General features: G+C 41.3%; 1 protein-coding gene across 1 annotated transcript; it reads right to left on the reverse strand.

Moving 5' to 3' along the window:
* Positions 1-3999: 3999 nt before the first annotated feature.
* On the reverse strand, positions 4000-13542 carry LOC119728549 (39S ribosomal protein L13, mitochondrial-like). Its single transcript, XM_038200831.1, has 8 exons — positions 13424-13542; positions 11659-11782; positions 10627-10720; positions 9693-9753; positions 8739-8825; positions 7455-7576; positions 6148-6312; positions 4000-5216 (listed from the first exon to the last, which is right to left on the reverse strand). The coding sequence occupies exons 1-7, from the start codon at positions 13442-13444 to the stop codon at positions 6288-6290; spliced, it is 534 nt and encodes a 177-aa protein (XP_038056759.1). The 5' UTR covers positions 13445-13542; the 3' UTR covers positions 4000-5216; positions 6148-6287.
* Between the last annotated feature and the right edge of the window lie 10 nt (positions 13543-13552).

Below are 13552 nucleotides of genomic sequence, written 5' to 3' on the forward strand. Positions count from 1 at the left end.
TGCGAGCTCTGTCAGTCCTCATGAGACTCACCCTCCCGAAAATGGACAGAGCACACTGTCTGAAACATCGAGTTCTACACTCAACCATCCGGTTTTTTTTAAGAACCACACTTCTTCCAAGAAGAGATTACTTTGCAAATGGTGTTACCCGGAATCTTTCTACTTTATTAGAGTGCTGTTTAAAGTTGACGATCTTGGACACTATATTACACAATAGGTAGCACTGTTGCAGCATATTTGCCAACAGATACGATTTTGCTGACAAAAAGGACTAAAAATCGAGTTGTGAATCCTGCCGCACCAGTGCATTGCATTCGGGCATGCAAGAAACAACATTTGTATATACATGTACATGTAACGGCGGTGCCGGGCCGCCGGCAGAGGGCGCCAGCAGGGACCCACGGTGCAACCGTAGCGTTGGGACCCCTGCTGCTGGGCCAGGGAGACCCGTTGCCGGACTGCGCCGACTCAGTAGTGTGACTTTTGTATAGCGTTCCTTTTTGTTGTGAGTTGTATAAAGAGAGAGCCTCGTGTAAAGAAAGTGGAAAGAAGAAATGGCCGGAGAGCCCCGAAACCCTGAAGAATGGTGTCTGTTGTTTCCTTCGTCTGGCGTGTGAGAACCCCAGATTCGTTCTACGTTACAATATTGGTGCTGTGTGTATTATGTGATACGCACACAACGTGTATTGAATGGACACAGCTGGAAATACGTATGCGAATGTAACAAAATGGCAGCAGCATATGATGTAATCAACTGGGTTTTGTTCGTCTTTTCTCAGGAACTATAAGACATTTAGTTCTTTTCTTTTCAACTAGACATTTGGAATAGGATAGTAAATCCAAAACATGACATTTTTAGGGATTTCAGGTTGTAATGCCCAGTGGTGTATCCAGCTTTTGATGTCAGGGGGGGGGGGGGGCACCGCACTCGCACATCTGCCGAAATGTGGACATGTTTGAGGGGGAGGGGGCTGGTACCCATCTCCAAATGGGGGGGGGGGGCTCTTCAAAACTTACCTTTATTATGCATACTGCAAAATACAGGGTGAGTTAAAAAAAAAAAAAATGTCGGGACCATTGCTTTAGTGAAGTTCTGCATGTAGTTCTTTCAAAATCTAGGATATGAAAGTCCAATTAATAAGCTTTCTTTTAGTACAAGAATCACTCAAATCACTCATGTACTGTTCAAGTTACGGAATTTCAAGCACAACCACCGTTTTGAAGTTCTGTCCACGGATGACAAGAAGGTACGTGTTTTTTACAGCAAAACGAAAACAAATCACATAGGGATGTGTGTGAATTGTTTTCATTTTGCTGAAAGAACGCACACTTTTTTTGTGATCCGTGATGGACTAGAACTTTAAAACGGTTGTTGTGTTTAAGATTCCGTAAATTGAAAAGTACATGAGTGATTTGAATGATTCTTGTACTAAAAGAAAGCTTATGAATTGGGCTCCCGTATCTTACATTTTGAAAGTGCAACATGCAGAAAGTCAATGAAACAATAGTCCCGACATTCAGGTTTTGCTTTTTTTGACTCACCCTGTATGCCTATTTCAACGGCGCATTGTAATGGTTTTTGACCCATGGATTTCTTTTTTCTTAATGTCAGAACTCTCTAACCATTTATGGAAATAGTTACTGGGAAAAAAATATCCTCCACAAAAATCCGCCAGGGGGACATTGCCCCCCCCCCCCCCCCACCTTACCAACCTCTGGATGCGCCACTGGTAAAGCCCCTTTTAGCAAAACCACAAAACAAGAGTGTACAGAATGCAAATATTCCAGTTTACCTTTTTGAGATTATGTAGGACACAACAGGAGGTCACATGTGTTTGATTTAGGTGTAAAATCTGATTTAGGTGTAAAATCTTTTGTATAACGGGCGGGTACCTGCGGACCCTTGATTATTGCCAAGGGCTCACTTCCCCTGCGTTGGGCAACTAAAAATTGCACGGCCCTAGTACATGTAAATACTAGTACAACTTAAACTACATTCCTTTATATTTGTTAAGAGACTCGGTGAATACAATTGTAAGTGTGAAATAAAATAAACTATAGTAAACCTGAGGTTGAGTCATTACTGTGGCAAAGTTAGTGATGTTCACCGATGTTTACATGAAGTTCGTTGAGTAGCCATCAGTCAGCGAACGGCCTACACACTGTGTACACGCATCACAGCTAGCAACGGTGCATAATGGCTGGCTGCGCCATCGCCGAACAAGCATAGCTAGCTCAGCCCTCGCACGCGCAGGCCGGCCTATGGTAAGTTGCACGTGCAAATGGTGCCATGCTATGATGCTTTGTCATTCAGCGCATGCATGCTTCACGCAAGTTGCCTGCCGTGTAGCACTTGGTACATGGGTTGTGATTCTTTTTCGGTTCTTTTCGTTGATTCATCCGCCATCTAGACATCTGGAAATTGTCAGTAAATGGACTCAAAAGATGTTTTACTCCGATTTTTTTCAAACAATTTATAGGCAAGTAATCAATAGAAAAGCGTGCTTGCCTTTCTGAATTGTGACGAAATTTACAAAGGCAGTTTCGGGTAATAAAATCGATACAATGGAATCGGGTACCCGTAATCATCAGTCGGGTTACGGGTACCTGGGTACCCGTCATGGCCTTACTTTTGTGTATCATTTCTCAAAAAAGGCTCCTGTAAAATCACAGTTATAACCAACTGCACAACATGAGAGCAAAACAAAACAGTTAACTTGTCACACAGTTATTTGTGAGGGCAGGACAAATTCAAAGTCTGCTTCTACAATTCACACAGTCAAATCACTTTTCAGATGCTTCATTTATTTGATCATGGACTCCGATCCCCACACCACTCTATTACATAAAGAGAGTCCGGAGGACTCAAACTTATTGCTACCATACGCTTGCCACAAAAGGATGACACAGGTTTGAGTATTTCCCATAGAGCTATATTAAATTACTAGAGCGCTAACTTCGTGTACAAAGTAATGCCTGCTGGGCGCATCCATGTTGGTGCACAAACCTATATATGGAGACCTAGAAATTTTGTACGGCTTTTGTACGGCTATTTGCATATCTGCGTTTGTATTCCATACCGGTTTCTTATCGAAGCCAATACGCCCAAAACCGAAATGCACGATCAGCAAATAAGCGTGTCATTTTGCTCTACGCAAACAGCGCAACGCGTGCACGTATTCAGTGCAGATGCTTTTGCCGTCACGTTTTTTTAACCGTCAATGACGCGCTTAAGTTGTTTGCGTGTGTTCTACTTGCGCGTTGCATGTAGAGTACACTATCAAAATTCAATCCATCTAATTTTATTATGTTCTACAAACATGCACATGAATTCAAAATGTCTGCACCCAGGACAGCTTCAAAGCGTCTCCGTGCACAGAATGGCGAGTTAGCGCTCTAGTAATTTAATATAGCTCTATGGTATTTCCAGAATAAATTAACTCCGTGTTCTTTGCGCAATTGACCTATCGCCGTTTGCGAGTTAGCCACGCCCCTAAGACAACCCTATGGAACTTTTGTACACTAAGTTTTGTTTGTCCCAGATTTTGTGCGTTCCACGTCCATTTGTATATCACGAAATTGGACAATATTTCACAAGCTGCGTTGACGGGATTCTAACGCGATTCTACCGCGATAGGTCAATATGAGCACCAATCCATTCTGCTCGGAAAGTGTCCCTGCCAAGGAGCTCTGACAAGTGATCAGAAAGCAACATCTACTTTTCATACAAGGAGTTCATACCAAAGAGTACTACTTGAGCGCTGTGGTCCAATGGTTAGTGTTTGACTCATGTGCCATGGTACGTGGTTTGAACCCTGACGGGGAACATGGTGCTTGTGTCCTTTTGCAAGACACTTTATCACAATTGCCTCTTTCAACCCAGGAGTATAAACGGGTACCTGTGAAGGGAGAGACCAGAAAGCGCTGATCTTGATCTGCTGCAAAAACTGGTCTCATGGCCTGATGAACAGGGTAATAATTGTGAAGCACTTTGAGACCTTTGGTATAATGCGCTATATAAGCACCACATTTTTATTATCATGACTACAGATCTAGAGTCTCAAGCTGCATTCAGGTAAACCTCTGATTTGCTTGCGCCACGACGAAACCGTCGGCATCAAGCACTAGAGTCATACTCAGGTCACAAGACTGAGAAATGTGTGATTATCGTGGAACAATCAGCATCTCGTCACATTTATAATCGCAACAAGATCACGTCACCCACGACGCGACGACGATTTGGCGGCATAGATGTGATCATGTGACATCTTCAAAATGGTGGTGCGCGCGTTGATAACAATCTTCCACAGCTACATCTATCCATTCAGCCGCCATGATTGTTATAAAACTAGGCGTTTGCCGCACACTGATGGGCAACACAATGAAGTAAGACGACCTGGCGTGATGGGCCACATTGGCTCATGGCAGACTTCAGTGCAGGTCAGCAGTATTAACACAATGAAGTAAGATGATCTGGATGCGCGCACGACGTCGTAACTTCACACAGGTCGACTGCGATTGATTCGTGCCTGTCAGGAACACAATCTGTCATGGCGCAGACGTTAAAATTTTCTACTCTTGCGACTGTTGATTTTTTTTCAGTGTGTTCCAACTGATGATCATGTTAATATCGTCGCAGTTTATACACTCAGGTTGCAAAAATCAGCAACTGATATGTTCCCACTGGTCGTAGCTCAGGCGCAGCTCGATCCTGAGAAGTTAGTCACCGACTGTTCTGTGTCGTCGCAAGGTCGAACTCGGGGTGGCATTATCCAACTGATTTTTAATCATGCATGCTGTTTCACATTGGGGGTGTGTGGCCTAGTGGTTAGGGTTCGTGACTCATGATCAGAGGGTCAGCTGCTGGCCATACATTGTGTCCTTTGGCAAGCCACTCCACCCAAACTTGCCCTCTCCACCCAGAACACAAATGGGTACCAGCATTAGCTGAGGAGAACCTGCGATGGACTAGCATCCCATCCAGGGGGAGTAGAAATATTCTCAGTTGTTTCATGCCAAGGAAACCGGAGATAAACGCCGGCCTGATGGGCCATATTGGCTCGTGACAGACTTTACTCAATATTTCACATTGGAGTGCAGGTCAACAGTATTACGTTCCATTATTCATAAAGAGTTATGAGCTCCTCTGGTTGAGTCAATGATGAGACTATGGCTGTGTCTAAATGATCCGGCTATGGCTTGAAATTACACACGTGCATAGCTGCCAACTTTTCAAAATCCCAATTAGTAATCAACCCGCGCGGTCATTTTCAACTGCTCGTTTTATCAAAAGCTTTACCAACATCGAGTACAGATACATGGTTTACATGTACACATACATGTGCATACCCTTCTTGTTGTGAATAATAATGTACTGTAGGCCAAAAGATAATTTAAAAAAAAAAAAAAAAAATTTAAATTTTTTTTTTTTTTTTTTAAATTAATTTTGTTTCAATGTCTGTATTTGTTTGTTGAAGTCAAATAAATAATAACAATAATAACGTGCGCATATTTTTTTTTGAGATGCATGCTATCGATGTGGAGTTTCGAGTTCGTATCAATGTTTTTACACACGTTGATTTAGGGCCACCGTATGCAATAGAAATATCCCGTCAACATACCTTGCAAACGCATGCTGATTTATCTTTTCTGGACGTTGTGACAAACTCAAACTCTATTACCAATTATTCCAACCATAATCTTATTAAATTCCATGATTAAAATCTCGCACTGATAGACTCATCCCAGCAAAAAGCGACCAAATGTGCTCACGATCGTCACTAAAAAGTACTCACAATTCACATACAGTACACACAACCACACATCCACGAGATGCAGCACACAAATGACACACCATTGAAAAATAGTTTTAGTCTGGTCCTCAAGTACTCCACTGCGCACACTGCATTGATGTCTATCAGGTGCTTGACTGCATTCTTATTAGACTTGTCACCAGTCCATCCATTATCGCGACATTTCGCCAGAAGTTTTCGGTCAAAAACGATACTTTTATACAAGTATTTTTTTTTTCGTTAGGTAGAAAATGGGAAATTCGTAATGTTTTAGTGGCATATCGTATTTTCGTAATTTAACAAACAATTCGTAATAATTACGAAAAATTCGTAACAGTTGGCAGCTATGCACGTGTCTATGGAGATGGCTGCAGCCACTTCTCATAGCCATGTGTGTTACTGCTAGCCAGTAGCCGCAGCCAGGTATTTCGGCTGCCTTAATGATGTTGTTCAATTTAAGGATGTTATCGTCATCAGTAGTGGATTTACTTGGTGCTACCTTTCAGCTTCAGGATCCATCCTAAGAATTCAAAGAAAAAAATTCTGAATACTGGGGAAAAAAAAGCTTACTTGGTTTAAAGATAGTGATGGTGCTAATCTCCCTTTGAAAGCATTCTTTCTGGCATGCTGTCATTTTGAAGAAAACAATGAAAGAAGGCTCTTTCAAAAGATGCGTCAAGTGACTCATTTTTGGACATTTCCATCAGTAGTTGGTTTGTAATTGGGGGAATCTGTGAATGGGTGTGCGCAAGCTTTGACACGTCGCACACGCACGCCGTTGCTATTATTCCTCAGTTTAGTGCTTGACATCAGGTAGCTGTAATCGACTGGATGAGGACATGTCCCAGACACTGATTTCGGGTGCAATTCAAAACATGACCTCGAAAAAAATGTATCGACGCATACATGTACAAAATGTTCTCAATTTTTACAATTCATTGTCAAATTTTAGACAAATCCCAATCAGTGCATTCAATTTAGGCTGGTGCCAGTCTTGTTGTACGATCTTGCTGCGTCATGTTGGTTCCCATCATGTCATGCGCAATCTTAACCATAGTATTTTGCAATTTTAATCTCCCACCATTTGGTAGATATAAATTACGACTGCAGTTGATGCGTTTAATGCACACCGTAGTGCTTTCAATTTCGAAGAATCCATTTTTTTTAGAATCAAGTCATTCGAAGATGAGATTGCGATGTCGCGTTGCTAGAATTTATAATGCAAGTACATCTATCGTCCCTTTTACAACACAAGATACAGGTATTTTTGGTAAAACATGAGGCTTGCAGACTTTCCATTGTAGAGGCATCGTGCAGTCTTGAAAAGAAGTTTTGGACTTGACGTGATGTGCAGGAGATAACGCGAGGACACTTAGGGCGTGCCACCTTTCGAAATATGCACACAGTACACTCTGAATAGTCAATCAGCTTGGTTTGGGTATTCTACACGACCAGGGGTTGGTGAAGGAATGCACATGCAGCCCCTGGAGGCAAAGTTGAGCTGTGCCCGAAATGTAAAATTTGATTGGCGCATTGCAATTATTCAATGGAATCAAGTTTGAATAATCTAATAATAAATAATTTGAAAATGCGCAGCGCTAGATATTTTTGAAACATACATTCAGAGGCATTACAATTTATATAAAATAAGGGTTTACTCACGGGTACCAAAGCCGGGGGAACGTTGCTCGGTCTTCCTCACTGTACTCCGGCAGGGATTTCGGCACCTCCCTGGGGGGTTTGATCTGCTCACATATATTGGCTCGGATATCATCCGGTATATTCTGAAGATGTAAAATTAGGATATATCGTGTTTTTTAAATTGCGGTTTTTCTAGCAAACCAAAAGTCATTTATTTGTTTTAACCCCAACTCCCTAGGCCTTTTTGCTAGGATGTAGCTTCAATTCTGCAAAATCCTCCAATTGGCCTCATGGAAAATAGCATATAGCCTCAATCCTGCAAATTCCTCCATTATTTCTTGAATGTGGTCCGTGGAGGGGTGACCACTGCCTAAATCCAGCAAAATCCTGCCGCAGTGACTGTCAATATGTTGAGGCTTGGCCAGTGACATCCTGGAGCAGTACGGAGGATTTCAAGCATAATCCAGGCCTATTTTTATGCACGGCTGAGCAAAAACAACACAAGGTCCGGCCCAAGACCTTGACAAAGTGCATCCTACGAAATCAGTAAAGCACTTTTGCCATGTAACCTCAATCCTCCAAATTCCTCCACTTTGGCAAAAAGTATTTAGAAGGATTCAGGGCGGTTAGGGTTAATGAGGCATTGACTAAAGCATTCATTCCATTTTTAGTTATGAAAAATTACTTTTGAATTTTGAAATATTTGCCGGTTAAAAATAGCTCAGCTCTTACAGGGTAGACTAGTTCCCGACTCCCTTTAAACGTGCATTTCCCATGCTATTTTCGAGTTTCATCCCGGAAAATATATTCCTTTTATAAATTGCTGCTTTTAAGCAAGACAAAATTATTCACTTTTGAATGAGACATCTACCGAAACAATCGGCCCATGTTCAGTTATTGAATTATTAGGCCTACTTTACAATTTCAAACTTTTGACTGCAAAACAATAATTCAGTGTTGATAATATCAGTATTGATAATGTACAGACCCGGAGCAAAGCGGATCTGTTTGCGCCTAAAATTAAACATTTTTTTACGGATTTGCAGACGTCAAAAAACGGGGGAAAAGAGGGGTTTTTGGTTGGAATATTAAAATACATGTTCAAGCTGAAAAAAATTATTAATAAAAAAAGTAACGCAAGGGAACGCAACTTTAAGAAATGAATAATTTGGGACCAGAAACCATTCTTCTCACAGGCAAATCTATTTGTTCACAAAAACAACCAAGATATGATCCTTTTCAAGGGGTTGCAGACGCCAAAACCGAATATCAAAATGTAAAGAAAATTAATTAAAATATAACTACCTCATCAGGGAACAGGTGAAGTCTCTGCATCATCTGGTGACGTCTTAAGTCTTTAGGGAGCATTCCGTAAATGGCCTTCTTGACAATCTAGTAAAGTAAAGGGAACAATTTCAATCAATTGCATGTACATCACATGACAAGTCCATGACAAGTCCATGACAAGTCAGTCACAAGTAAATCACATGTTGATCACAAGTCAATCACAAGTCAAGTCAATCACCAGTCTAGTCAATCACAATCAATCACAAGTCAATCAAAAGTCCATCACAAGTCCATCACAAGTCAATCACCAGTCCATCGCAAGTCAATCACAAGTCAATCACAAGTCAATCACAAGTCCATCACAAGTCCATCACAAGTCCATCACAAGTCCATCACAAGTCCATCACAAGTCCATCACAAGTCAATCACAAGTCCATCACAAGTCCATCACAAGTCAATCACAAGTCAATCACAAGTCAATCACAAGTCAGTCACAAGTCAATCACAAGTCAATCACAAGTCAATCACAAGTCAATCACAAGTCCATCACAAGTCAATCACAAGTCAATCACAAGTCCATCACAAGTCCATCACAAGTCCATCACAAGTCCATCACAAGTAAATCACTGGTCTATCACAAGTCAATCACAAGTCAATCACCAGTCAATCACAAGTCAATCACAAGTCAATCACAAGTCAGTCACAAGTCAATCACAAGTCAATCACAAGTCAATCTCAAATCAATCACAAGTCAATCTCAAGTCAATCTCAAGTCAATCACAAGTCAATCACAAGTCAATAACAAGTCAATCACAAGTCTATCTCCAGTCATCCAGTCCCAACTTACTTCACAAGCTTTTCAAATGAACTGTGAAAAACTTCGTTTCTTTCTTAGTGTTCATCCCCTGTTATTTGTGACTAGACTTGATATTGACTTGCTACCTGGAAACAAAAGGAGAAATAAATACTTACTACAGTAGAGTCTTTCTCATGCATACGGAATGCGGGTGTCTCACTGTAGCCACCAGGATATCTGAAAGAAAATGGGGTGTATTTGTGTCTTCAAATGGTTTTGTAATAACTTCCCTACAAAATTTATCGAACTGTTCCCCTTTCAGCTGAAATATGCACCTATTTTCATTATTAAGCTCAACTCCCTAGGCATTTTTTGCTAGGATACAGCATCAATCCTGCAAAATCCTCCGGCAATCACTGTCAATATGTTGAGGCTGAGCCAGTGACATCCTGGAGCAGTGTGGAGGATTTCAATTATAATCTAGGCCTAAAAACTCCAAAAACCAGCCGCACATTTTGCCATATAACCTCAATCCTGCAAAATCCTCTATTTTTCAAAGAGGATTTGGGAAGGTTAGGGTTAACCCTCCTATGGTAACATGCATTGTCTGCCTGCTTATTACTTAGGTCAATATTGGTCAAGACCCCCATTGGTTTGTACACAGTAGGCCAGGAGGTGAGGAAGAAAATGTTGACCATTGGTGACCTCTTAAGCAAAGGGAGGGTTAAATAAAATAACCATCAAAAAAAACCTTCAAACATCAATGCTCAAATTGTGTTGAATAAGAGTTTTTGTTTGACAAAGAATTGAATACAAATCCCTTTTCCTAGAAATATTTCCAAAGAAAGATTCGGCATTAAAAAGATAGAAGAAAGAAAAGAGAGCTCCCCCTAGCGCGGCAAATGATGCCCACCCATCCCCCCTTTTCACATTGCAGTAGTAGGCCAGTCCGTCAGTACTTGCAATGAGAAATTGATGGTGGCCCTCTGTCCTCCACCCTCAAAAACCCCCGTCTCTCCCCCCCCCCCCCTCCCCATGCCCCGTCCCAATCCCACCAAAATGGTTCTAGATCTGCCAGTGACCCTGCACCATACTAGACCAATCACTTACCCTGTGTGATGTTTATATATCTTGGTTCTCCATTTGTTCTGGCTGAACGCTATTTGGTGAGTGTTGATCACAACAACGTGGTCCCCAACATCACCTGGTGTAAATCAAAGGAGACAGAAATCTAAACTATAACACGGACCAATATTAACCCTAACCTCCCTGAATCATTCTAAATCCTCTTTGCCAAAGTGGAGGTATTTGGAGGATTGAGGTTACATGGCAAAAGGGCATTACTGATTTCGTAGATGCACTTTGTCACGGTCTTGGGCCGGACCTTGTGTTGTTTTTGCTCAGCCATGCATAAATATAGGCCTGGATTACGCTTGAAATCCTCCGTACTGCTCCAGGATGTCACTGGCCAAGCCTCAACATACTGACGGTCACTGCTGCAGGATTTTGCAGGATTCAGGCAGTGGTCACCCCTCCACAGACCATATTTAAGAAATAATGGAGGAATTTGCGGGATTGAGGCTATATGCTATTTTTCATGAGGCCAATTGGAGGATTTTGCAGGATTGAGGCTACATCCTAGCAAAAAGGCCTAGGGAGTTAGGGTAAATGTGCATGTGGCATTCTTTGGTGTCCATCTTAAAGCCTTCGGCACCCGATGAAGCTCATCGTAAATTACGTTACGGCGCAGCACTACGATGCATCCTATCCCTACGATGCGTCCTGCGATTCGTTTCACAAAACACATCGTAAATGCTTCCACTTACACATATCTTAAAAAATAGTATAACAATTGTAGAATAAAAGTGGGTTTAAGGGAAAAACAACTGGCATCTTCCATTTTCACAAATGCAAACCTCGAAATTTAATTTTAAAATTGGTATGTTACTTTTCTGACATGTCAATAAATGCCAACTTTAAACAGCTATAACTTGTCAACGGAAGGTCTAATTGAAGTGCAACAAAGAGTATTGTAAGGAGAATTTTATTCTCTTTACTAACACCTGCAAACCCTCATTTCGACCACTGCCCACTTCCATTTTGCCAGAACGCTTCACAAATCAGATGAGCATCCCTACTTACTGAGAGGGTGGTAGATAGGTTTATGTTTTCCTTGGAGTAACGGGATGACGGCTCTCGCTATCCGGCCTGGCGGTTGTTTAGCAGCATCTAACAGATACCACATCCTGGCAAACACAGCCCATTGCTACAAACATAAAGAAATTGTCAAGCTTAAAGGGAATATACAACATTTGCAAACATCAAAAAACAAAACTCCAAGTTATTATGAAATACCTTACTTGACTGTAAGTGAATAAAAAATCTCAAGAAACCTGTGAAATCATGGCACCTGGTGTGCTGTCATTTTCAAGAAAAGTGGATTTTTTGGGACCAATTTCCAACGATGGTCAGTAGACCATCATTGGAAAAAAAAAACTGACTTTTCTAAATAGGCGGAAAAAATGTTGTAACCTTCCTAACAAAATTTTCCTAACAAAATTGGAAGATTTCTCAGTCCCAGATTCGGCCCAATTGCAGAATACCCCGCCACTCAATCTATCCACCGCGTAGCCAGCTACAGAGTCACGGTTGATTGCCCTTAATAAACCTTCTCAGCGCTACTTGTATGTACTATGCGTCATGCTCCACTGCTCTCCCACTCCATATCCGCGTAGCCGCCAACAGGGTAGTTGGTTTGGACTTAGAATTTTTTTCAGCAACTCCCATTCCTTTTGTGTTGCTTCGTTCTCAAGCATATTCAAGGGGACTCCCACTCCGTATCTGCGCAGTCGGCAACAGGGTGGTTGGTTTGGACTTAACATTTTTTAAGCAACTCCCATTCCTTTTGTGTTGCTTCATTCTCAAATAATGGACCCCCACTCAGCATGCTCAGCATCCGCGTAGCTGGCAATGGACTTGAATTGTTTCTTTTCCAGTGATTCCAACCGTGTAGCCATGGTAGCCAGAGATTTTAGGGGTGTATTTCGGAGTGGCGGGATATTCTGCAATTACTCCCCAGATTCATGTCTTTTCATCATTTTTGCAAGGAATTCACTATAGTGAGATGATAATCCCAATCCATCCATTTCTGAAATTCCAGCCTTTTTTTATAGGCAGTGGATATTTTGCCGGAGACGGCAAATCCTTAGTAAACGTTAGTTTGCCGGATATGCACTGAACATGCGCAGTTACTATTTTTTTTTTTACTTAAACATTTTCCGGTGATAAATTTTAGTCAGGTTCCATGCCAATATTACGTTGTAACCTCGTATTCACAAGATGGGATTCAGACCATTTTATAATTTCGGACTTTATTTCCCTTTTAAAACAAATCCTCCAGAGCTGCAGAGCCACAAATCTGAAAAAGAAAATGTAATTCTCTGCAATAAAATGTTTGAGACATGTTAAAATAATAAAAGAAGCATATTCTTATTTATTTGGGGATGGGAAATTTTTTTTTTAAAATGTGTCGGGGATCGGGATCGAACCTGAGTCATCCCGCTCACTAGAGGCTTAACCACTACACCAAACGTGCTACACAACTTTCGGTGGGAATTTAATACATCGTATAATTCAGCCCTATCTTAAAGAGTACAGCGCCCTCTGTTGATATGGATTGCCGCCGGCAAACCTTTAGTAAACGTTAGTTTGCCGTCATTACCTCCGGCAAAATATCCACTATATCTTTTTGATACAAGTTACAACCAGCATGACCAGAGTAAAACTAAAAGAACCTGCGTCAGGATAGGTTTAGTTTTTCCATTTTTTCCACCTGCTTTTTTCTTTTCCAGACCAATAATATCATCCTCATACTAGTATGGAAGTAAAAATTTCCCAAACACAATACCTGAGATATTTTGCTTGACATCCTTCTCAAGAGACAAGATCGGCCTATTTCATCAAAATTTAGTACAAACGTGCTCTACTCATTTGCGCAGCGCCCTCTATCGTCTACATTTTGTGTTTATCTTTTTTG

The sequence above is a fragment of the Patiria miniata genome, unplaced genomic scaffold, assembly GCF_015706575.1.
Source record: "Patiria miniata isolate m_02_andy unplaced genomic scaffold, ASM1570657v1 HiC_scaffold_20, whole genome shotgun sequence".
Lineage (NCBI taxonomy): Eukaryota > Metazoa > Echinodermata > Asteroidea > Valvatida > Asterinidae > Patiria > Patiria miniata.

What these genes read in the sequence shown, in the direction of transcription:
- LOC119728549 (XM_038200831.1), bottom strand. Translation starts at nt 13,444, where the DNA reads ATGTCAAGCAAAATATCTCAG. An exon ending in ATGAGAAAGACTCTACTGTA is followed by an intron (nt 8,826 to 9,692) that starts GTAAGTATTTAT and finishes TTACTTTACTAG; the next exon opens with ATTGTCAAGAAGGCCATTTA. An exon ending in TTCCCCCGGCTTTGGTACCC is followed by an intron (nt 6,313 to 7,454) that starts GTGAGTAAACCC and finishes TTGAATTCTTAG; the next exon opens with GATGGATCCTGAAGCTGAAA.